This window comes from Puma concolor, chromosome A1 (genome assembly GCF_028749965.1).
Source record: "Puma concolor isolate L17-30 chromosome A1, mPumCon1.1.hap2, whole genome shotgun sequence".
NCBI lineage: Eukaryota > Metazoa > Chordata > Mammalia > Carnivora > Felidae > Puma > Puma concolor.
This window is the reverse complement of record NC_141667.1, coordinates 136,207,636-136,231,026: the sequence shown is the minus strand read 5'-3', so window position 1 is coordinate 136,231,026 and position 23,391 is coordinate 136,207,636. Positions and strand designations below refer to the sequence as shown.

At 44.0% G+C, this 23,391-nt stretch overlaps 1 protein-coding gene and 1 long non-coding RNA gene across 5 annotated transcripts in view; one reads left to right on the top strand and one right to left on the bottom strand.

Moving 5' to 3' along the window:
- The window catches only part of CA1H5orf63 (chromosome A1 C5orf63 homolog), a 32,286-nt gene extending 24,995 nt beyond the window's left edge, over window positions 1-7,291 (bottom strand). The window contains exon 1 of the mRNA XM_086674639.1: window positions 7,185-7,291. Within this exon, the coding sequence (XP_086530765.1) occupies window positions 7,185-7,291 (107 nt within the window). The remainder of the gene's footprint in view (window positions 1-7,184) is intronic.
- LOC147584492 (uncharacterized) overlaps window positions 1-23,391 on the top strand; it is a 167,973-nt gene that overhangs the window by 40,885 nt on the left and 103,697 nt on the right. For 3 of the 4 annotated variants that reach the window (XR_015250481.1, XR_015250482.1, XR_015250480.1), the window contains exons 3-4: window positions 15,141-15,268; window positions 19,278-19,423. This is a non-coding gene — a long non-coding RNA (uncharacterized LOC147584492). The remainder of the gene's footprint in view (window positions 1-15,140; window positions 15,269-19,277; window positions 19,424-23,391) is intronic. The other variant, XR_015250483.1, reaches the window with a different exon arrangement.

Here is a 23,391-nt window from a genome sequence, read left to right as displayed (position 1 = left end):
TGAATTGTGTGAAGAAGGGCAGGGACAGAAGCTGTTGAGGAAATATGGCACAGAGACCGTGGAGTAGCGATGACACTATGCATTTGTATCACCTTTTATAGTATTTCAGAAGTCTTCATGTACGTTATGAAAATTAATCCTTTACAATAATTTTGTAAACTAGGTGGGGTATGTATATTTTTACCAACCTCATTTGACAGACAAGGAAATTGAAGCTTAGGGAGGGAAGTCACAATGAAACAGGGATTGGAAAGCACTGCATAAGTTCTATCGTTTTTTTCTACTACCACATTCATATTACTTTTTAAACATAAATGAAAAAAAACATGGTGTAGTTCATAGCAATATTTTGTGCTATGTGGGATCTTTTAAGAACATGTGAGTGTATTTACATCATTTCCTCAGGGAAAGTTTTGTTTTACCTAGAAAGGCAGGAAATGGAGTTGAAATGGGAAAAGTTTTTTCATTTTTATGGATTAAACCCATCTGTTATTTTCACTAAGCCTCCTATCATGGAGGACGATAGATTTCTCACAACATAAAGAGATGAGAAAAGAGGAAAATGTGTTTCCTTTGTTCTCTGGTTCAGGTTCATACCCATCCATGGAGTCCTGTTCAGATAAAACAGGGCAGCCAGTTTACCCATCAGAAAGAAAAGACACTGCTGTCCTCAGATATGCCCCAACACTCTGGACAGTCTTGCACAGAATTAAAGTTAACACTTACCGCTCTGAGGAATTCTGAGGGATAATTTTTTTTTTTTCACTGCTTCGGGCATCTTTCAATACTATGCTTGGATATTTTGCTATATTATCTGTTACATCTGCACAAGACAAAATTAAGCAAAATTATCTTTCACTTATTTATTCAGAATAGTGCTTACTGAGTATGTACCTTGTGGCAGTAGGAGTTCAACTCTGGGGTTGAATCTAACAGACACGCTTCTTGTTGTAATGGAATTCACCATCAAGGGGGGGAGATGAATATTAATCACATGATCACAACAGTAAATACATACTGTAAGAGGCCCCTGCTCTGGTGAGAACAAGACTAGTAGATGATTAGGTAATTGGAAAATGCAGTTAAAGTGGCAAATCATTAAATATGTGTGTGTGTGTGTGTGTACGTACATATACATTTAACCCTTGAATAACAAGGGGGCCAGGGGCACCCACACCTCATAAATCCATGTATAACTTTTTGACTCCCCCCAAACTTAACTAATTTATGGCCTACTGTTGATTGGAAGCCTTGTTGATAACATAAAAATGGATGGACACATACTTTGTATGTTATATGTATTATATACTGTATTCTTACAACGAAGCAGTCTAGAGGAAAGAAAATGTTATTAAGAAAATCACAAGGGGCGGGCACCTGGGTGGCTCATGTGGTTAACGGTACAATTTCGGCTCAGGTCATGATCTCCCGGTCGGTGAGTTGGAGCCCCACATTGGGCTCTCTGTTGTCAGCGTGGAGCCTGCTTCAGATCCTCTTGCTTTCACTCCCTGCCCCTCACCCGCTTGTACTTTATCTCTCTCAAAAATAAATGAACATTAAAAAAAAAAGGAAATCACAAGGAAGAGAGAATACATTTACAGTACTTCACTGTGTTGAAACAAATCTGTGTATAAGTGGACCCACCCAGTTCAAACCCATGCTGTTCAAGAAGGGTCAGATGTGTATTTATATACACATACACATAAGTATATGTATACATTCATATATATATATATACATATATACATTTATATATGTGTGTGTATACATATATGTGTGTATACACATTGTAAATGTATGTGTGTGTATATATGTATATATATGTGTGTGTGTGTATATATATATATATATATATGTAAAACTTTTATTTTTTACTTAAAATACATAAATGAACATTTATTTGCCAAATTTGATAGGGTCACCCTTCTTGCATACAGCCTACTCAAATGCATATCATCTACAATTTTCAGTTTCTGATACTTTAATATAGAGGGAGAACTTAAAGACACTTGCAAAATAATTTGAGTTCATTTAAATTTTTATTATTTTTTTCCTCTGGTCCTTTACACTTGTCTTACCGATCACTAATCTAAGAGCAATTTCCTCCCAGCTTTTTCAAGTCTTTTCAAAGCATTTAACATTTTTTTTTAGTTTATTTATTTATTTTTGAGAGAGAGCACAAGCAGAAGGGGGGGGGGAGAGAGAGAAAGAGGGAGACACAGAATCTGAAGCAGGCTTCAGGCTCAGAGCTGTCAGTGTAGAGCCTGATGTGGGGCTTGAACCCATAAACTCTGAGATCATGACGTGAGCCAAAGTTGGATGCTTAACCGACTGAGCCATGCAGGCACCCCGTAACTTAGTTTTCATAGAAATGGCAACTCTCTTTTTATGTCCATATTTGATTAGTTGATGTGATATTTAATTAAACTACATAATTATAGTCACCAAGTACAACTGCCGTAAACAGGTTAGGGAACAAAAACAACCACTCTCAGTTGGCGGGGATAGAAGGGATGGGGGTATTAGGCTACAGAAGCCACAAGCATCTATCATGCTTTGGGCCATCAGTCAATACGTTTTACAGATGGATTTGAAAACGTCAGTAAATTCAACCCTCTCCCCCCCACCCCCCGCCCCCAGCTCAATCAAAAGAGTTTCTATTGTAATTAAAAACTAGTAAACATTACTAAGGAAAAGCAGTGGGTGCCATAAAGTTCTGTGATTGGGGAATGTGACTCAGTCCCAGGGCAGCAGGAGAGGCCTCTCACGGGAAATTACAGTTGAGCTGCCATCAGAGAGTAACTAGGCATTTGCTCAAAGAGGGGCTGGGACAGGGGTCTGGAGAAAGGAGTTCCAGGCAGCAAGAGCAGTAGAATCCATGCTGTGTGGAAAATAAGGAACTGAAAGAAGGCCAGTATGATCAACGCGAAGAGCGGAAGTGGGAGAGCAGTCCGGGATGAGGCAGATGGAAGGAGATGCCTGTTCACACCAGCTTTGTAGGCTCTGACAAGCATGCAGGTCTTCGTCCCTACTCATACCAGAAAGCTGTCAATGACTACGAAGCAAAAGGGTCTGCAGCAGCTAGTTTGTTTTGACCCCGAAATCTAATGGGGGCACTTGGATTGTTTTTATAATCTAAATACATTATAGCTAGAGGAGAAAACAATATTTTCATGACTGCTGGCACCTTTGGGAGGGAGCTGTCCTTGAATAAGAAAATACATTCGTTAGCTGCCCACGGGTCAAAGTTGGGGAGGCGTCAAGATAATAAAAGAGATGCTAAGTATCCCTGCCGAGAATGTGGGAGGGAAAGAGAGAGAAGGGTGGGGGGAAGGTGTTGTATTATTTTCCTAGGGCTGAGGTAACAAAATGCCACAAACTGGGGGGGTGGGGGGGGCTTAAAATAACAGACATTTATTCTGTCGCAGTATTGGAGGTGAGATATGTGAAATCGGTGTCAGCAGGGCCATGTTCTCTCATGGAGCTCTGGGTAGAATCTGCCTGTGCCTCTTCCTAGTTTCTGGCAGTGGCTGGAGATCTGTGGTGTTCTTGGCTTGCGGCTGCAGACTGCATCCCTCGAATCTCTACCCTGTGGTCTTAAGGCATTCTCCCTGTGTGCCTTTGTGCCCCTTCTTTACTTATAAGGACCCTAGTCAAATTGGATCAGTCCCACCCTTAATGACGCCATCTTAACTTGATTACGTCTGCATAGACTCTATTTCTTTCTTTCTTTTTTTTTAAGTTTATTTATTTTGAGAGAGAGAGAGAGAGAGAGAGAGAGAGAGAATCCCAAGCAGGTTGTGCACTGGCAGCGCAGAGCCTGACTCAGGGCTTGAACTCAAGAATCGTGAGATCATGACCTGGGTCGAAACCAAGAGTCAGACGCCTAACCAACTGAGCTACCCAGGCTCCCCAAGACTCTATTTCAGATGGTCACGTCTGCAGATGGTGGGGGTTTGGGCTCAAATATATCTTTTTGAGGGATATAATTCAACCCATAACAGGTGTGAAGGGAGAGTAGTGAGAAGAATCAGCAAAACCGTGGGAGCTTAAATGGTGAGGTTGGCTACACCCACTAAGAAATTGCTGATAGCTAAGCGGTTCTCAAGTACTTTTCTTACAGTGTAAGATGTGACAGCCTGCAAAACGTGTCCCCCATCACAGCCATGTGGTGGCTCCCTACTTTTCAGTGAAGTTTCTGCTAGCAAAAACTTGTTGGCAGAGGTGGTAAAGGTGAGGGGACAAGTGACAAGTGGAGTCTCTGAGAAGGATTCGGGTTCTATGTTAGGGCTACTGACATAAAAAGTGTGATCACAGGAAGTCTCAGAGTGAACATCAGTTTGGTAGAGGCTGAAAAGAGTAATTTTGTGACTGTAAAACCCTCTCTCTAACCCAGATATTTAGAGATATATTGGATTTCCACAGTCTCTAGCCTGGGGACTTGGGTCAACCTTCTCTCCAACTTGTTGGGATAGGACCAAGGTTGCAAATACAATTATTATTAAATATCTACCCTGCAATTTTTCTATCATCCTTTTTAGGGTACCGTGCATGATTTTGGCCAATCATAAGAGTGTGTGTTTTTTTTTTTTAAATGTTTATTTATTTTTGAGAGAGAGAGAGAGTGTGCATGCATGCACACAGCTGTGATGACAGCAGAGAGCCCGATGCAGGGCTCAAACTCAGGAACCGTGAGATCATGACCTGAGCCAAAGTCAGACGCTCAACCGACTGAGCCACCCAGGCTCTCCAAGTGTTTGCGATTTGCTTTTAAAAAAGAGCAAAAAACCCCTGTGTTCTGTATCTCTTGCCCTACCATCTTGTAAATCTACGCATTCCAAATAGATGACCACTTTGATGGCAGGAGGATGTTCTCTGAAGTTCAGTTTTCGCTTCTTGTCAGTCTCCTGCTTCACTTCATAGAAAACCCTTGTGATGCGTTTCTTTACTAGCAGAAGCTCTCATGTGCCGCTCCCTCAGGTTTGCGCCCGGCTCTCAAAACGAAGGGAATGATTTCCTGTAGTGAGTCCAGATGTTGTGTTCAGCACTATTGCGATTAGCCATCAAGTCTGAGAGCTGTATGAAATTACGTCTGTCTTTGAGGCCTGGGAGGGAAGACGATTTGGTAATAGTTTAACGTCCGTTGGGTGAAATCGTTGACATTGGGGAAGAACTACTGCCTCCATGAACGAGGATCCTACGCGGCACCTTTTCGGTTCATTTCTGCGCTCCATTTACATGGGTGTTTAACACGAATGTGCTTTTAAAACACGTAACAATTTCCTGAAAACCTAAGTAACTGGCAAATGGTTAGAATAATTAATAAGGCAGGTGTTTTGTGTTTTGTCTTCTGTACGCAGCTTGGAGAGAATGGGAACGATTTCAGCTGGCAAAGGTATCGTCTGTGGCCAGTATGTACTGCCTGTGTGGAAGCTTCCACCCGTACTGCAGGCACTTCACGGGCACTGAGACTGCTCAGGCAAAATGAAGCAAAAAGCAGAGCAATTACCCAGAGACTATGAATACAATACGATGTTGTGTTTGGACATTTAGGCAAGAAATCTTCAGGGTCTTCTCCCGCTTTGAGAATCCTGCCTGGGTTGTTGGTTGGAGAAGCTGGAGAGTGTTCTTCTTTAGCCCTGAAGGAGTTGGCTGACCGCTCCATCCCCCCCACAGTAAGCCAGAGAAATTGTGTCCTCTAGCTGATAAGGGCAGACGGGCCCCCTTGGTAAACTTGACAGTCATGCTCTTGAGCCTTGGAGAACCACCTGGTATCCCGTTGAACCAAGCCATATCTGCATGACTCCTGCCTGCTGAGGAAGGGTGTCTGCCCCAGAGAAGGCACACATGGCAGGGCCAGGAGTCCTGAGATGACCAGAAAATGCTGGCAGAATGGCCTGTGAGGTTCAACCCGAGGCCTCCTGCCATGTTGCTGGGCTTCCTAGCTCTGTATGGTCTTTGTTCCCATAATCCCTGTGTGGGTTTCTATACCCACAATTTCTGCTCTGCCCTTATCAAGTCCTTATAACAACCCTTTAAACACAGTATTTCAGCTGATGTCACAGGTGCCATTCTTTTGTGATACCCACATTTGGACCACCCCTTAAGGCCATGACTGTCTTCTCATAGCTCTATAGAAACTCTCGATGGCTGCCACACATTAAAAACATCAAAGCAGAGGGGGAAAAAAAAAGAAATCTCAGCTTAACCTAGCCATATAAACCACCCATTTGTGCTAGTTACTCTGCAGGCGTAAAGCATTCTTAACACTTAAACACTCATTCTGTTAATAGCAGTAAGTTAAGTTGGCCAAAATTCCAAAGAAACTTCTTGAAATGGTAATCAATTTTAAGGGATTCTTTATAAAATCGAGAGTGCTAGCTACTTTCTGGGGAAAAGGAAGACTAAAGGATAATAAGACTTTGGCAGATAGGAAGTTTGTGGGGATCAGTATTCTCATTAGTTAGAGAGACAAGACAGGAGTAATTGGCATAAGCTAGATGGAATAAAAGACATTTAATATAAGGAAAATCTCATTATAAGGACAAGAAAACTTTGGCATTGCCCTCTTGTACTGCTGGTGACAATTCAATTATAGGATTGTCATATTTCTTATTTTGTAATTGTTAATTGGTTAAGACATAGGACATCTTTGTGAAATTTCTCTTTCTTCTTCAGTGTGTGTGTGTGTGTGTGTGTGTGTGTGTGTGAAAATGAAGAAACAGAGACACAGCAGTGACTTATGTTACTAGCTCCATTCCTCTAGGGAAAGCTCACAACTCAGAATTACTCTTTCCTTCCACAGTGGAGAGGTAGATGGTCGCTTTGAAGACGTCTCTTCCCAGCTTTTACCTACCAGGGTCTAATTCTGGGGTTATTTGTGGCTTCCTGGTTTCACACTGGTCTCCTTTCTCTTCCTCACTGGCTGTCCCATAGATGCAGATGGTGAGACAGAAAACCCAATGAAATCATATTGTCAGTTCATGTTTCGCTGTATTTTCTCTGCTCGTCACCTGTTTTAAAAGCTTATCTGTTTGTATATCATCTCTTATAGCTTGCTTGGATTCCCCTTTCCTCTTGGTCTGGGGGAAGGGCAGGGGGACACAGAGAGAGAGAGGGAGAGAGAGGTGTTTAAAGTTCCCTGCCATCTGACGTCACCCGTGCTCTGCAGGTGATTTACATGCCACATGGTCTCCACCGTCTGTGTGCTGTAACTCGGTAACTCAGTGGTAGCTTGACCTTCAACAGCTGCTGAACCTCCTCGTTTCTGCACAGGGGTAGAGGAGGCCATTATTGCAAGGAAAGAACATGTGGCTTTCCAAATGGCATGAAATACATCTATTGCGACCAGATGAATTACATATTCATGAAAACTGTGTAACGGAAGACTACTCCGCTTGCCAGGCAGTCACCTTGGCCGAGCGCAAGGCTCGGTAAACAATGCAAAACTCTGGCTCCCTCATTTATTTACCTTGCCAGTCAACGTGCGCAGCACTGGGGCAGGTTTCTACGACCAGCCACGAGAGGAAAGCTGGGAAGAGCTCTGCGTTTCCAAGGAAAACTGAATTCCATGATGCTTACATTTTTATTTCGTATCAACAAATATTGATTGGACGTCCATTATTCTAACAGTATCCGAACAAAATTGTAATACTGTATTATTAGGAAAGTTTCTGCAAATGCTGGGAAGCTTCCCCTCCGCCCCCCCCCCCCCCATTAAATAAATATCCAATTAGTGTGTGTAAAACGACTCCCACCAAGATGATGAGTTTTGATGTCTGTGTTTCTTATTAATTCCTGACTTACTAGTAAAGGATCATGGTAATTATCCCTATTTTGCAGATGGCAAAAATGAAGCCAGAGGTGTTAAGTGACGTCCCAGGAACACTGTAAGTGGCAGAGTTAGGAAGAACATTGCTGTGTCTCGACTCCAAGTTCCTATTTACTTCACCAGAACACTGCACTCGTGTGGATTTGACTTTACTGTCAACATGTCAGTAACGATGACAACCCAAAAGGTGGTGACATTTAAAATGCTGTCCTTGGTCCTATTCGTAGCTCGTCCGGGGCATACTCCCAATGCTAGTTAGGTTCACGCACATGCTGAGCCTCCTAGCTGCAGCTCTTCCCCTTCTCCACCCTGTGATCTGTCCATCTTTACATTCTCCGCTGGGCTGGGTGTGCTAGTTGGGCACACTCACACCTGTTCACACCTTCTCTCAGTGCTCCTGGACTGCTAAAGCTACAGAGAGACTCCCTTGCAGTTAGGGGTCCAGATATGATTTCAGGCTCTGCTAATCAGGTGGATTTATGTAAGACTTAAGTTCAGAACGGAGTTAAATGGCAAGAGCTATGGGGTCTGTTAGACCTTTATCGATTGATCTATCTATTAATTATCTATCATCTATCTATCAATCGTCTGTCTTTCTGTCTATCTACCTACCTACCTACCTACCTACCTACCTACCTGCCTATCTTTCTATCTATCTCCCAGTAAGGATTTAGCAGGAATGAACAATTGTCATCTCTGGAGAGCTGCTAATGAGGTGCATTTCTGGAGCCAGCATTGCATTGGGGTCTTTGGATTCCTGTTTCCTGAAGGTGGCCAAGAGGGCAGCTCCCCCTGGGGTGCAGTTCTGCAGTATCCTTCTAGGACTGCTGTACAGACTCAGCATGGACCCAGTGCTCCTCCTGACCTTTCCATGATTTTGTTAGCACCTAGTTCCCTGTGTTAAATCTCTTGCTCCTTAAACAAGATAGTGTAGTTTCTCTGATCTGTAGCTGACTCCTGACTCATTCGCTGCTTAAAGATTACCTGTGAGCCTGCTGCATGCTGACTCAGTCTGTGTTTTATCACATCGTATTGCATTTACATTGTTCTGTGTGTGTGTGTGTGTGTGTGTGTGTGTGTGTGCGCGCTCATGAGCACGCGCATGTGTGTCTCTTTCTCCTTCCCGCTCCGCCCTAGTCCTCAGACTCTGAGGTTATTCATCTTTTAGTCCTGCTCTGGGTGGGATAAAGCCTGGCACATAATATTCACTTAAGAGATGTTTGTTCGAATAAATGGATGGATGACTAAACGCATAGAACCAAGTATCCTGTGATGCTTAGTTCACAGGAGAATGAAAACCTTGTTGAAAATGCAGTTTTATTCCATACATATGCCATTAGTGTATTTTATTTAATAAAAATGTAGAAAGGCACACACTTTTAGCTTGATATTAATCATTACCTTTTACTTAAACAGTCAAATGGGATTTGCTGCTCAGCTGTTAAATATTTTGCTGTCCCTGGAAAACCAGCAATGTGCATTGATGAATGTGAGCCTTGTGTCTTACCTCCTGTGTCCTACCCATTACATTTCTTCCTGGGTAAAATCTGAACAGGTGCTGTTAGATGCCTCATTAACTGCATGGAGCTACAGAAATTCTGGGTGAGATGATCCCTTACCAGAAACTAAGCCCTGCATTTATTAAACACTGCCCTGGACTTAAAGCATCGTGATTCTTTCTGTGTTACCATTGGTGACAGACACTGGCTTAAGGTGCCAAGAGCTTGAATTGCTGTTATCTCTTATCTTTTCTCTGATCCTCCCTTCTTTCCATCATTCAGCCTGCTCTCTACCATTTATCTGTTTCATTTCTCCATTAATATTTATTAAGTGCCTACAGGTTGCATAATAATAATATTATATTATTATTATTATTATTATTATTATCTTTTAAACTACTTAAAAGGCTTTTACAATTTGTAACTCATTTAATTCTTGCTAAAACTTTCTCAGGTTGGAAGGGCAGGCATTCATATTCTCATGCCACTGATGAACGTAGAAAGATGTAGAAAGGGTAAGTGTCCTGCTAAAACTGATGTAGTAGAACTGGGCCTAGGTGGTACCAGCTGCCCTGACTCTAGTTCACTGTTTGTCTCCATCCCATATTTCTTACGGCATGAAACAAGACTAAAGAGAGACACAAAGTAGACAATATCAAATCTTCAGGGCTTTGCCCTGTAGACCAGTATATTTTATACGTGAAGACACAGGGAATGTCTTGATGAAGGTTGGAATGTGCTTCCACTCAATTATGAAAGGTGTTTTTATTATCAAGGAATGTCTGTAGTGCATCTACATGAAGCACCCAAATGGTGAGAGCATGTGAGCCTGAGCTGGCAATGATGAATCCCTTTGGCCTTAATGATGCCACTGCAGCAGCAATCTGAGGAGGTCACCCACCCACAGCATCCTGACCTGGTCTGATGGCATAGGGGATATTAAGCAACATTTCCAAGTAGGAGAGCAGCCAGGGAGGGGAAGTGGGATGGCAGGATATCTCAGAGAACAAGTCAAATGGGGATCGATTGAAGGGTCTATGGAGGAGCAGGGGAGGGGTGGGGGGAATGGGACAGGAGACGCTGTGTATCATTTTCTGTGTGACACCAGAGAGCAAAATAATCACACAAGGTAGAATGACAGGGACGTAGGAGAAGACATTTTCTGACCATCACAGAGCTCTAAAACTGAGGTGGGCTGCCCTGGGAGGAATAAGCTCTTTGTCATTAGAAAGGTTCAAGAAGATGACCATCTATCAGGGCTCTGGTAAGGGAGCCTCCCTTGTGGGGAGATCAGATAGTCATCTGGTTGTCAGACTAATGCAGGCTGGGAGCTGGAGGAGAAGCAGGCCTAACCGGAGACTCTGATTCAGCAGCTCTGGGTGCAATCTGGAGAATCTCTGTCGGGAAACCACTGGACCGGATCCCTGGACTCCACAGTGGAGGGCAGAAGAAGGAGGACATTTCCTTCACATTTACATTTTATCTAAAAGGGGAAAAAAAAAGCAGGAGCAGAAGAAGAAAGCCTACTAATATTTAGTGTCTAGGGAAGCACACAATCTCTGTCGCATCTGAGGTGTCCCATCTGATACTGCGGTGAGCAGGAGCCCTTCAACACTGAAGCTCGCGGCCATGCCTTCCTTCCTTCATCCACACTGGCATGTTTCCATACATTGTAGTTGATTGTGCCCAGTTAGAGAAATGTATGGACTGTGTTATCTTAAATAATAGAATTGCAAATAGCAGAAGCTTTATAATATTTTGAATGAAATGGGGAATAACGATGACAACTTTTTTGTGTCACAGAGAAGTTTGTGGGCATTCTTAGGTCAAAATAATTAAAGCATAGTCAAAGTTGTACATTTTTCTTTTACAAAAAGACATGTGTCCAATTATACTGACCTCCTGTGATGACAAGTAGCTGTTGGTAGTAGGGCTCTTGGCAGAAATTTGTGAGAAACTAAACATACTCGGGGTGCCTGTCTGACTCAGTCAGTAGAGCATGTGACTCTTGATCTCAGGGTCATGGGTTCGAGACCCACGTTGGGCGTGGAGCCTATTAAAAAAAACTAAATGCACTTAGTATGTTTCACTTATATAAAGTTTAGTATGAACCAGGCATTGTTCTGTTTTATATGGGTTAAGTTAATGACTCTTCATGCAGTCTTTGATGGTAGGAACTAACTATACTTGACAGATGAGGAAACTGAGGCACAGAAAGGTGAAGTGACTTCCTTAAGATCACTCAGTTAGTCAGTGAAAGAGTGGGGTTTAAGTGAAAGCTTTTAATCAGTCAACTAATATAACTGACTCCTCTGAAAATATGAAATCAGTTACTTTTTCAAAGGAACTTATGCTATGGAGAATGCATTCTAAAAATAATGGCTGGAAACGTTTGCATCATTAATGTTATTTTTGTTGCCAAAGCTGTAGAAGTTTATAAACTTTAAAAAGGCATAACATCTCAAACTTAGGAAACATAGGAATAGAATTTCAAAACTGATTTAAAAACGAAGGATTCTGTGTATTTTGAACTCCTTTATTAAATAAATAAAAATATAGTAAATTCCAATTTGTTGACAAGAACAAATGACAGAGCAGGAAAAAAACTGAAATTGACTAGCAGATTTCTACAAACGCTTTCACATAATTGGTGGATGATTTAAAAAATAAGTTTCATGAGGGGAGCTCCTGGCTGGCTCAGTCAGTAGAGTATGCCACTCTTGATCTTGGGGTTGTGAGTTCGAGCCCCACGTTGGGTGTAGAGATTACTTTAAAAAGAAAAAGTTTCCGTGATTTACTAAGCACGACCAGCAATGCATCATCCCCCCCACCACGTGCCCCATTTGGATGGATGTATTTTTGAGAAGCATCTTTCCAAGCAGCGGCAGTCAGAAAAGTTACACCACACCAAATCCCTGCATCACAAAGTATGAAACAAAGAAAAAATAATGACTCCTATTCAATTGTATTATTCAGTAAAGAACTGTTATCAGCTGTGGCATCTGTTTAGTGAGAGCAGAATTCTTTATTCCTATTAATAAAAACAATAAAAAAGTTATTTTCAAACATTTTATCTACATCTTATCTTTTAAACTTTTTCTTATTTTGTAGGTTTCTGTAATGATCATAATGTATTGATGTAATAGTGTATGTATATAACATATAAGTGAATCTGTAAAAATAACAGGGTGCATGTTTAAACTAAGGTGGACCCATGGTCAGCAAGCTCAGAGGCCGCTGGATGTGATGTCCTTTAAGGTCCATTCCCTAGTTTGGAATCTTTGATTCTCAGGCAAATGCTGTGCTCTTATTTGGTGAGAGATAAAACCTAAGTGCTAGAGAGACACTTTCCTCCAAGGCAGGCGGCATCTCATTATCCAGCTCAGTGCCCAAATCCCAACCAAAAAAAAAAAGAAGGGTAAAAACCCACATTTCTGAGTGAATCAGCTTGATTTAAGACCCTGAGCTATCTGTGTTTTGTACAACATCTAATGCACTGTTGATGCTTAATAAATAACAAATTGTGATATTAATAATTAAGAATTGATGTTCTTGCTCCTGTGAAATGATTTGCAGGAGAATTATTCCCCATTCACTCATAAAGAAAAATGAGAGGCAGAGACAGAGCAATAGCTTTTAAGGAAATTTAGTTCCAGCTACTTTGTGTGTGTGTGGTTTTTAGCCCCCATCTCTGGTAAATCTGATGAATAACTGAGCAAGACAGACCCAGAGCCAGTCTACACTGCTTTCCCCTCCTTTTGTGTCCCTACCTTTAGGTAGGAATGTCTAGGTTGTTGAATTCTATGATTCTAAAGTGCTTGACAAACATTAATTAACTGGGGGGTCGTTCTTTGTTTGAAGAGAGTTATGTCTAATTGTGAATATGTCTCCACTTATCTGCTCCTTTCTTTTGAATGTGTTATTATCTAAAACGTGCAGTATCTGATTTGCTTGTACAGTTATTTTAGTAGGTTTTTTGAAATAGGTGGCAACCATGAAAAAAGGGACATATAGTCACCTTAGGGAGAAAAATAGTAATATTACAAACTTTAGGTTCATGTTCGTATTTGTGCATATTACATGCATCTACACACACGCACACACACACACACACACACACACACACACACACACACACACACACCTTTCCTGTTACGTGCAACCATCCTCTCTTTCAAGCCGTGGATTTTGGCGATAGTGATGACCCACCCTGAACTGGACTCCATTCCTTCTGAGCTAGGGGAATTGTTGAGATTTGCTTTTTAATAGCAGAAATTGGAAAAACTCTCCAGAAAAGGGAATTAATCCTCCTGCAAAAAGCAAGTGTAATTAGTCACTAGAGGAAACTGGCTCTGCATGCCAACAGAGTCCAGAAGATTGGCTGAGTGCTGTTGACTCCTTACCCTCCATGAACCCATCCTCCCACCCTACGCGGGAAGAGGGTGACGTTCGGACAGCAGCCACAGCGGACACTGGCAGCGTGGGCGTGGAGACCAGATGGGTTACAAAGTGCAGGAGACACTGGGCCTGTGTTTTGGCATAAGCAGTGCACCCTGTTAATTAGGAGCATAGCTTGGAACAGTGTCTTACCTAATTAGCCAGGGCAGGTATGTGCCTGTGCAGGGGTGGATTACAGATTTTTCTGTTGCTTGGAGAAATGTTCTATAGTAACAAAGGAACAAAATGTAAATTAATCCACAACCGCAGGATTTGTACGTATTACGCCTTTCAAAGCGAGCTTCTCGGTACGTCGCCTGTCATACCTTCTAGACGTATCCGTAGCCTGTAAATACTGAAGCTGATGTCACTCTTAGCTTCATCTGGGCGCTACTCCTCAGCTTTCAGAGGCAGTGTCATAGGGTGAAGATTACAGACTTTGATGTCACACACACCCCAATTCAAATCCTGCCTCCTCCATTTACTGGCTATGTTACACAACAGACTTTAAAATCCTCACCAGTAAGGGGCGCCTGGTGGTTCAGTCGGTTAAGCGGCCGACTTCGGCTTAGGTCATGATCTCGTGGTCCGTGAGTTCGAGCCCCACGTCGGGCTCTGTGCTGCCGGCTCAGAGCCTGGAACCTGTTTCGGATTCTGTGTCTCCCTCTCTCTGACCCTCCCCCGTTCATGCTCTGTCTCTCTCTGTCTCAAAAATAAATAAACGTTAAAAAAAAATTTTTTTTTTAAATAAAAAAAATCCTCACCAGTAAGATAGGAATCACAGTACTTGTTAGGGGCTGAATTGTGTATCCCACCTCCCCCAGCCCCTGCAAATTCATACATTGAGGTACTCACCTCCAGTGTCTCAGAATGTGACTGTGTTTGGAGACAGGGCCTCTAACGAGGTGTTTAAGTTAGGATGAGACTATCAGGGTGGGCCCCTCATCCAGTCTGACTGATGTCCTTAAAAAAATAGGAAATTGGACCCACAAAAGTGACTTTTAGGGATGCACAGGGGAGGACTGTGTGAAGAGGCACCCAAAGAGTGAACACTTGCAAGTCAAGGAGAACGGCCTAGAAAAGCCCTTTCCGTTATGGCCCTCAGAGGAAGCCAGCCCCCTGGCCCTCTGATGTTGGATTTGGAGCCTTCAAACCTGAGAGCAGATATATTGTGTTGTTGAGGCTGCCCAGGCTGTGCTGTTTTGTTATGGCAGCCCTAGAAAAAAACTAACACATTGTCTGTGAGAGGGTTATCACGCAACTAAAGGAGATAATTTTTGCATGGAGTCCCTGCCTATGTCCTAACTAAATGACCACTGTCACTGTCATGCAGCTATTCAGTGAATATTGTCTCCCTTCTCTTCCTCACTCAGGAGGCTGTCATTTCCCAGGATTCCTCAGCCATGCTCCGGAGATACCTGTTTGAAATCGGACTTCAGGCAAGCTGGTTCCTTCTCGTGTGGCTAAGACGATGCAGCCAACTCACCCTGTTAATGGAACGGTAAGCCACCTCTTCCCAAGGTGTTCCCGTTCTGTATTTTTCCCGCTGGCTTTTCTCGGTCCTGGCTCAAGGAGACAGCACCTCCTCTGGGATAGGCTGCAGAGTAGGTGAATCCACCTTGTTCTTGCCCTTCACAGTCTATGAGGGAAGGGTTTTCTGCCAGTGGCGGGGATAGCTGTAAAGACAGAGTGAGGATATCTGTTGCTCTGCTGGTGCTGTTTTGTGTTTCTGCCCTTTTCTTCTTTGACGTCAAGTGCTGGGATGACTAATGTCTCCATATTCCGTGCAAAGTCAAAGTAGATGCTACCGCAGGAACAAACACAAACACCTGTGGTGTTGCAGGTCTGGCTTCGGGGCCAAGTAAATTAGCACAGCCCCATAGTCACAGCATTTGCCCCAATTCCAGACAGAAAGGGTTGATGACTCACAGGCCTGCTGACCTGATGGCCTCACGTCCATGCCGTCATCTGGGAAGGCTGCCTGTGCTGCCCACTGCTCTCCTCCTGGGCCCACAAGGGAAGAGCTGCCGTGGTGACAGCATAGCACATGAAACCTGGGCTGGGGGACAGGGCTCTTTCTAAGATAGTTAGGAGGTAAGAGATTCTTCACGCATTGAATTCAAAAGGGTTCTCTTTCCTCTGTGAGTTAAGTTTGCTGACTGCAGTCATTTGTGTAGTCATTTCTTTGACCGGCATTTAGCACATGCCCACCAAGTGCAAACCACTGACGTGCTCTCTGAGGAGCATGATAATTACAGTAACAATAATTCTAATAAATGTTTTATTTTGTCATAACCACCGGTCTAGGCCCTTTATGTATTACTGTGGATTTTGTTGGTAACATTTTTGAATGTATGCTACTGTTACAGGAACTATGCTAAGCAGCTCGCCTGCACTTTATTTCTTCAAAAAAAAATTTTTTTTTTATTTAATTTTTTTTTTTTCAACGTTTATTTATTTTTGGGACAGAGAGAGACAGAGCATGAACGGGGGAGGGGCAGAGAGAGAGGGAGACACAGAATCGGAAACAGGCTCCAGGCTCTGAGCCATCAGCCCAGAGCCTGACTCGGGGCTCGAACTCACGGACCGCGAGATCGTGACCTGGCTGAAGTCGGACGCCCAACCGACTGCGCCACCCAGGCGCCCCCAAAAAAAATTTTTTTTAATGTTTATTTTTGACACAGAGACAGAGGGACAGAGTGAGAGAGGAGGAGGGGCAGAGAGAGATGGAGACGTAAATTTCCGAAGCAGGCGCCAGGCTCTGAGCTGTCAGCACAGAGCCCGACGCGGGTCTAGGACTCACGAGCCGTAAGATCATGACCTGAGCCGAAGTCAGACATTTAACCAACTGAGCCACCCAGGTGCCCCATGCCCTTATTTCTTAAAGTGACTTCCTGAGGAGGGTACTCTGAATCGCAGTTCACAGATGGGAAAGCTGAGGCTCAGATAATGCTGAAAGTCACATGGCTGGTAAATGCTAAAGTCAGTTGTAACAGTTACATTGTTCTCATCCCAAAGTCTATTCTTATTCAGTTGCACATAAAGATAGTTGAGAAGGAAACGTTCTATAATAATTGAGGTCCCTTGTGCCCTGCACTTGGAAATCATTCTCAGGGGAAACATTCTTCTTATAAACAACGTTAGCTTTATGTGACCAAATCATGTGTCTGGTGTGATTTTTCAGACTCTTGCCCTGGGTGCTGAAATATCTATTGCACACCCTGAAAGCAGCTCTTTATCGACATTTGAGAGCTGTTCCTTTGGGTGAAGGCTGTGCCCAATGGGGGAATGTTGATTCCATTATGTCCCTTGCACCTTCCTGTCAGTGTGTTGATCATGTCATATTCTCTTTGGGAGTGCTCTAGAGTTCAACTTGCCTTGAAACATGAAAGCAGGGAGAGCCAGAGCCATGGTATGTGTGAAGGTATGAGAGGTGTGCACCCCTCTGGGGATGAGCAGGCAGTGAGGTCCAAACCTGAGAGACTGACTGGTTTGTGTGGTTGGAGCTGGGGGACTTCCTGAAGCTCACGGCAGCTCTCTTTCCAAATCCATCTAATCTCCAGCTGGATGATGGCTTAGATAGAGACATTAGGGAGTAGGCAGAGCCAGGCTGCTTTGGGAATGAGATAAAACTCCATTACTCTGGAATTTATACCTAATCATGGTCATATCTGCCTATGTGCAGCCCATTTGAATGGAAATATGTTTCTGTTTAACCCAACTACAACCCACTGCTACTAATAACTAATATTAATATCATGACCATTTACAAAACACTTTTATAGGTTATCATCTCATTTGGTTATTCCGGCAAATTCTGGGGTGCATATTTTCTTTCCCTTTCCCTCTGGGGGAACTGAGATTCACATAGTGAAGTGATTTGCCCAGGGTCACCGAGCCGGGCAGTGGGACATGTGTGGAGAAGCATACCTCATCTTTGGGCAAGGCCACGGATCCTTTGGCCATATCAACCCGCCTCCTTGACCACACACTCATTACCCTTATGGAACCTGAGAATGCTGGGCTCCCAAATCACGGACCAGTTTCAATAAACAAAAAGGCTGACCTAAGTCTTTTTACTCCTTATGGGTACTCACCGTCTGTCTGAAGCCCAAATGATGGAAACATTCTCACCGTGGATGACTTTCAAGGATGTGCGGGTGGTTGAGAGCCAGCTGTGCTGCTGAATGCATTACCAGACAATGTCTGGGCTCTGGCCAGATTCCTCAGATTCCTTTTTACTGTTTGTGCATGCTGGTGGGTTTGGTGTGATTTGCTTTCAGTGGCCAGGCTTGTGGCTTTCTTTTTTTTTTTTCTTTTTTCTCCTCAGGGGATGGCCCTGACCAACAGGTATGGGAGTGCCTCTGGTCGGCCTGGATGACTGTGAGGTGTAGCTTACACCCTGGAGCTCCCTGGTGGCATCAGGTGAAGTCAGCTGTCTCTGGGTCTTTACCTGAGATCGCACCTTTGCCTGACTTGCTGCTAGCCAGTCCGGCTTCCCTCACCCCCTATCAGTGTTCTCTTAGAGACCTTTCTTGCCAGAACCTTTGCACATGAGTCCTTGTCTCCTACTTTGCTTCGAGGGAGCCTGGACTAAACATAAAGAAGTATGTTCCAGAATCTTCCGCTTGCCCTAGTTTTGTGTTTATTTCCGTGTGTTTGACTAAGGAGTTTCAAAGTTCATCACTTGTCTGACCTTCATTTATTTAAAATCGCTGAGGCTCTTTTTGAATCTCTAAAATGAAGGATAATAACACCTCTCCAGGCCATGGTAGGAATTTAAATTTTTTTTTTAATTTTTAAATGTTTATTTATTCTTGAGAGAGAGAGAGAGATCATGAGCAGAGAAGGAACAGCGAGAGAACGAGACAGAATCTGAAGCAGGCTCCAGGCTCCAAGCTGTCAGCACAGAGCCAGATACGGGGCTCGAACTCACGAACTGTGAGATCATGACCCTGGCTGAAGTCGGACTCTCAACCAGCTGAGCCACCAAGGCGCCCCTAATTTTGTTTTTTTAATGTTTATTTTTGAGAGAAAGAGAGAGACAGAAATAAGGTAGGTAAAGCACTTGGCATAATGTTCGTAGGTGGTGTTTGGGTATTATTTCCTATTCTAATATTTTGTGTGGAAATCTCTCTAGTGGCATTCTGGGAAACATGGCCAGGAGAATGAGTCACAGTCACAGAATAATTCTACCATAACACAGCCTGGTATCTCTGAATTTCATAGACTCATAGACAAAAGCCGTTTATGGCATGTAATCCGGTGTCTCAGGGCTTAGCAGACACCGATTGCAAATGCAGTCACATCAGATTAAGCCCCAAATGTCAATAGCAGTGAGCAGACCCCCATTTGACTGGCTTCTTATTGACTCAAGGAAGCCCAACCTTTATAGACTGTGCCCCTCACCCCCCGCCCTGCCTCCACGGGGTGATCACGTCCGTCCACAATTCTTCCTCAGCACTTTTTGCGGAGCCTCGACTTGGAGCTTTCTGTCCCATCCTTTCCAGAGTTGCTGATCCCAGCCCTGCCACTCCGTTCTTGTTGGCACGGCTGCTGCTAGTGAAGATGGAGAGAGCCCCCCAAGGAATGTCATTTTCAAAATGGTGCAGAACTGCTTCCCGCAAGGCCTGACATCCTCCTCATTGTGGTTTCTGTGAGTGCAAGAGGATCTTTCTTTTGTATTTTTTTGCGCTCTGCTGGGATTGGCCGTGCGATGCCGTGATTGCTGATGGAGTGCTTACAGCTGCAGAGGGCAGTGCCCGGACTCTGCAGTGGCCAGGCTCAATGATATAATATGCATAGGTGCTGGTAAAGCTGAAACCCACTGCCCTGAGTTGGATAAATCAGGAGTATCGTTACTGCGCCTCAAGGTCAGGGAACCTGATGGCTGCCACAGCTGACGGGCACCAAAAGAAGAGAACTCTTTCCTGTGTGTGTGTGTGTGTGTGTGTGTGTGTAGAGGGCGGAGGAGGTGGAGTGAGATGCGTGGGTGGGGAACAAGAAAAAGTGACAAAGGATCTATAATAATTTCACCAGCATTTTAATATATTTTCTTAAAAATTATTTTTTTAAATGTTTATTTTTGAGAGAGACAGAGTGTGAGCGGGGCAGGGACAGAGAGAGACGGAGACACAAAATCCTAAGCAGGCTCCAGGCTCTGGGCTGTCAGCACAGAGCCCGACGGGGCGGGGTGTGGGGGGGTGGGGCTTGAACTAATGAATCACGAGATCACGACCTAAGCAAAGTCGGATGCTTAACCGACTGAGTCACCCAAGCGCCCCTTAATATATTTTCAATTAACACCCAGAACGCTTTTCTCCTCAGGACAAATCTCAGGTGGCAATAAGTTCTGGAATCTGCCATCGTGTATAACCATAATCACTTCACCCCTCCAAATTCCAGCCCTGTTGCTGGGTCTTACAGCACAGATAAAGCAATTACTGTATAAAACCACAAGTGACTGTGGCAGCTTCAGCCTGTAAGGAAGTAGCATCATTTCTCTCTGGAGTAAATAGCCTTTTATTTAGCAAAGATGAGGCCCCCAGGGCGTGATTTGGGAGGAGGCGTCGAAACAAAGAGATAGCTAAGCCAATCAGCATAAAAAATAAATACGGGTTTTGTGGGGGGAGGGGGTGGGAGAGCTGAGAAAGGAGAAGAAGGAACCAGGAGAAATCAGGCATTAACCCAGAGTGCCCTGCGAGACCACAACCTGTTAGACCATCACCAGTGGCCAGATGATGTTCAAAGACAAGATTAAGGTTGTTCTGTGTTTGTGTTTTGTTTTACTGCTTGCTCGGTGCTGCTAGGTAATGGCCTGAGGTTAAGCCTGTGTCCCGTGGTGTTTCTGGGAAATCAAGAGAAAGAGTTTGCTCCAGATCGGAGAACTAGAATGCAGAGCGAATAGAGCAGCCTGGAGAGACTGAGAACTTCACTGGGGAAGGGAGAAATCAGAGGGGGAGCCTTTGGAGACTCACGGAGGTATTTCGGAAGAGACGGGGTTTCCATTAACCACGAGATGGGCAGAGTGTCAGCCAATTTTATGTAATTCTCAGGAACAAGGTGACCTCAAGTGATATCTGGATAGCAACCTAAGTACCCCCTCTTGCCGTCTTTTATCCACCTCAGCCCATCAAACTTGGCTGTGTGTGTCTGAGTCCCACTGGTTTCTAGGTTTTAGCCCTCTGCAGAAGCCCCGCAGATCCCGAATAAGTCACTGTATACAAATGGCTAAGCGGGAGGAAAATGTGTGTAATTGATGTGGTGAACAAGCAAAACCCGTAGGGGGTAATCAGAGCCAATTTATTCCCCCCCCACCCCCAAAACAGTGCATAAAATTTTTAGGTTGTCAAACATAATCTATATTCAGAAAGTCCAGCCTATAAAATATCAACACTCCAACCTTCACCTGAGGTCCAATCTTCTCCCTCCCCCAGTTACACTACTGGTTGGTGGGGAGAAGGTGGGCAGAGACTGGGCAGAGGTGGAGAACAGGAGCTAGAATGTGTTTCTGCCCTTCTAGGGCCAGAATATAGTAACAGAAGAAGGAGAGGTGAAGGAGAGGTAGGGAGCAGAAAAGGTCTCACGTGACTCAAACTCTCTCATGGGTTTGTGGTCTGTGGGCCTGACAGCTTTGATTCTTTGGAGAGTCCCGTCCCTGGAGGCCTTTCATCTGAAGCTCCATTGACCCAAGTAAAGGCATTTCCATTATGGCCAATTGGTCACTCCTTCTGTATCCTCCAGATATCTGGCAATGTCTTTAGCTTCTCTCCACTAGGGCCTGTGTCCCCCTTTGGGAACTCTTCTGGGACAGGACCAAAGCTGTCCTGTCAAATTCACTCTTGATACAACCCACTTCTGCCCGTGGGAAACGTTTGCCCCTTTTCCCCTTGACAAACTCTGAGAGTGTAGGCTGCCTCGTGCAGCCACTTATTTTTTGACTTCTTTGTCAGCTTGTTTTACGTTTGAAGTGAGAGACAGATAGCCGCTCATGTGTTCTCCAACTGTAGTCCTGTTAAAATCCTGTCAGCAGGCTGCAGATGAGCAACACATATTCCCCACCCTTCTAAAATGGCAGAACACAAAGGCTGCATCACCCTGTGCTCTTCAAAGGAAACCTCTTTCCCCAAGTCTGCCGAGCCCAGCTGTTTTTATGCCCTTTATATAAATGAAGAGTCTAAGAGATGTCTCACCCAATCTTGTCACCAACTCTGAAGTTTCTGCATGGAAATAGAAAACAATTTGGATTGTAGCATGTCGACTATGTGCCGTAGCTGATATGTTCCCTCTGATACACCTTGGCTTCTCTTTGTAATCGGACGTTCAGTTGGGCCATCAGACATGGTGGTTTATATCTGGATTCCAATAGTATGATGGTTCAAGTTTTGTCTTTTTCCCTCGGGAGATTCTTCAATCCCAGTGACAATAAGGGGAGACAGATGGTTAAAGGGAGGAAGGCTTTTTCCTCAGTCCATTTCCCGGAAGCATTTGTGGCTAAGTACCTGTCTCACTAAGCCTCCTTCTTACAATTAAGAAATGGCTGGGGAGACTCGGTGGCTCTGTCACTTAAGTGTCCGACTCTTGATTTCGAATCAGGTCATGATCTCACGGTTCAGGAGTTTGAGCCTACATCTGACTTCATGCTGACAGTGTGGAGCCTCCTTGGGATTCTCTCTCTGCCCCTCCCCTGCGCACTCTCTCTCTCTCAAAATAAATCAATGAACTTAAAAAAGACGGGCGCCTGGGGGCCCAGTTGGTTAAGCGACCGACTTCGGCTTAGGTCATGATCTCACTACTTGTGAGTTTAATCCTCGCAATCAAGCTCTGTGCTGACAGCTCAGAGCCAGGAGCCTGCTTTGGATTTCGTCTCCGTCTCTCTGCCCCTCCCCTGCTCGCACTCCGTCTGTCTGTCTGTCTCTCTCTCAAATATAAAATAAAAAACAAACCAAAACCAAAACCAAAACCAAAACCAAACAGACTAAAAGAAATGGCTAATGGTTCTCCTTTTTGACTCTTAGTAGAAGGGCAGCACATACTGAAGTTAAGGTACATTAGGATGTTTGTATCTGATTGGGTTTTAAAATGTTTTTCTAAGTATGGTATCATGAACCTTCCATGTTACTATCCAGCAGAGTACAGAGAAATACTGTAAAGCTTTGTAAGCATAGAGCAAGGCAGAAAGTGGTTTTTACTTCTCTCTTGCTCTTCTCTTCCTCCTACTTGGAAAATACACCTTGATTTTCATTTGCGCTGAGCTTTTCTTATACAAAGTAGTGGCCTTCATTTTGAAATTTGGAATTCGTTGTGATGCTTGGCTTAGAAGCTGTGTTCTGAAATCGGTGAAAGTTACATCAAATTACAGATTTAGCTTGTGCAGTGTGGTTGCCGGAGAACCCGGAGAAGTACACTCAGAAATAGAGCCTACGCTTTGGACCATAAGTGTCCCCTGAGATGTAGCTCTCCTAAATTGGCCTACTAGGTGGAGATTAATGAGGAAGGTGGTGTGTGTATGTGTGTGTGAATGTACCGTTTACTCACCCAATCAGTTTCAGTGAGGTAATACAAAGAAGGCAGAAGAAGCAGCTACGAGGGAGAAAAGTGGACAATGGGCACAGATAAACTCCT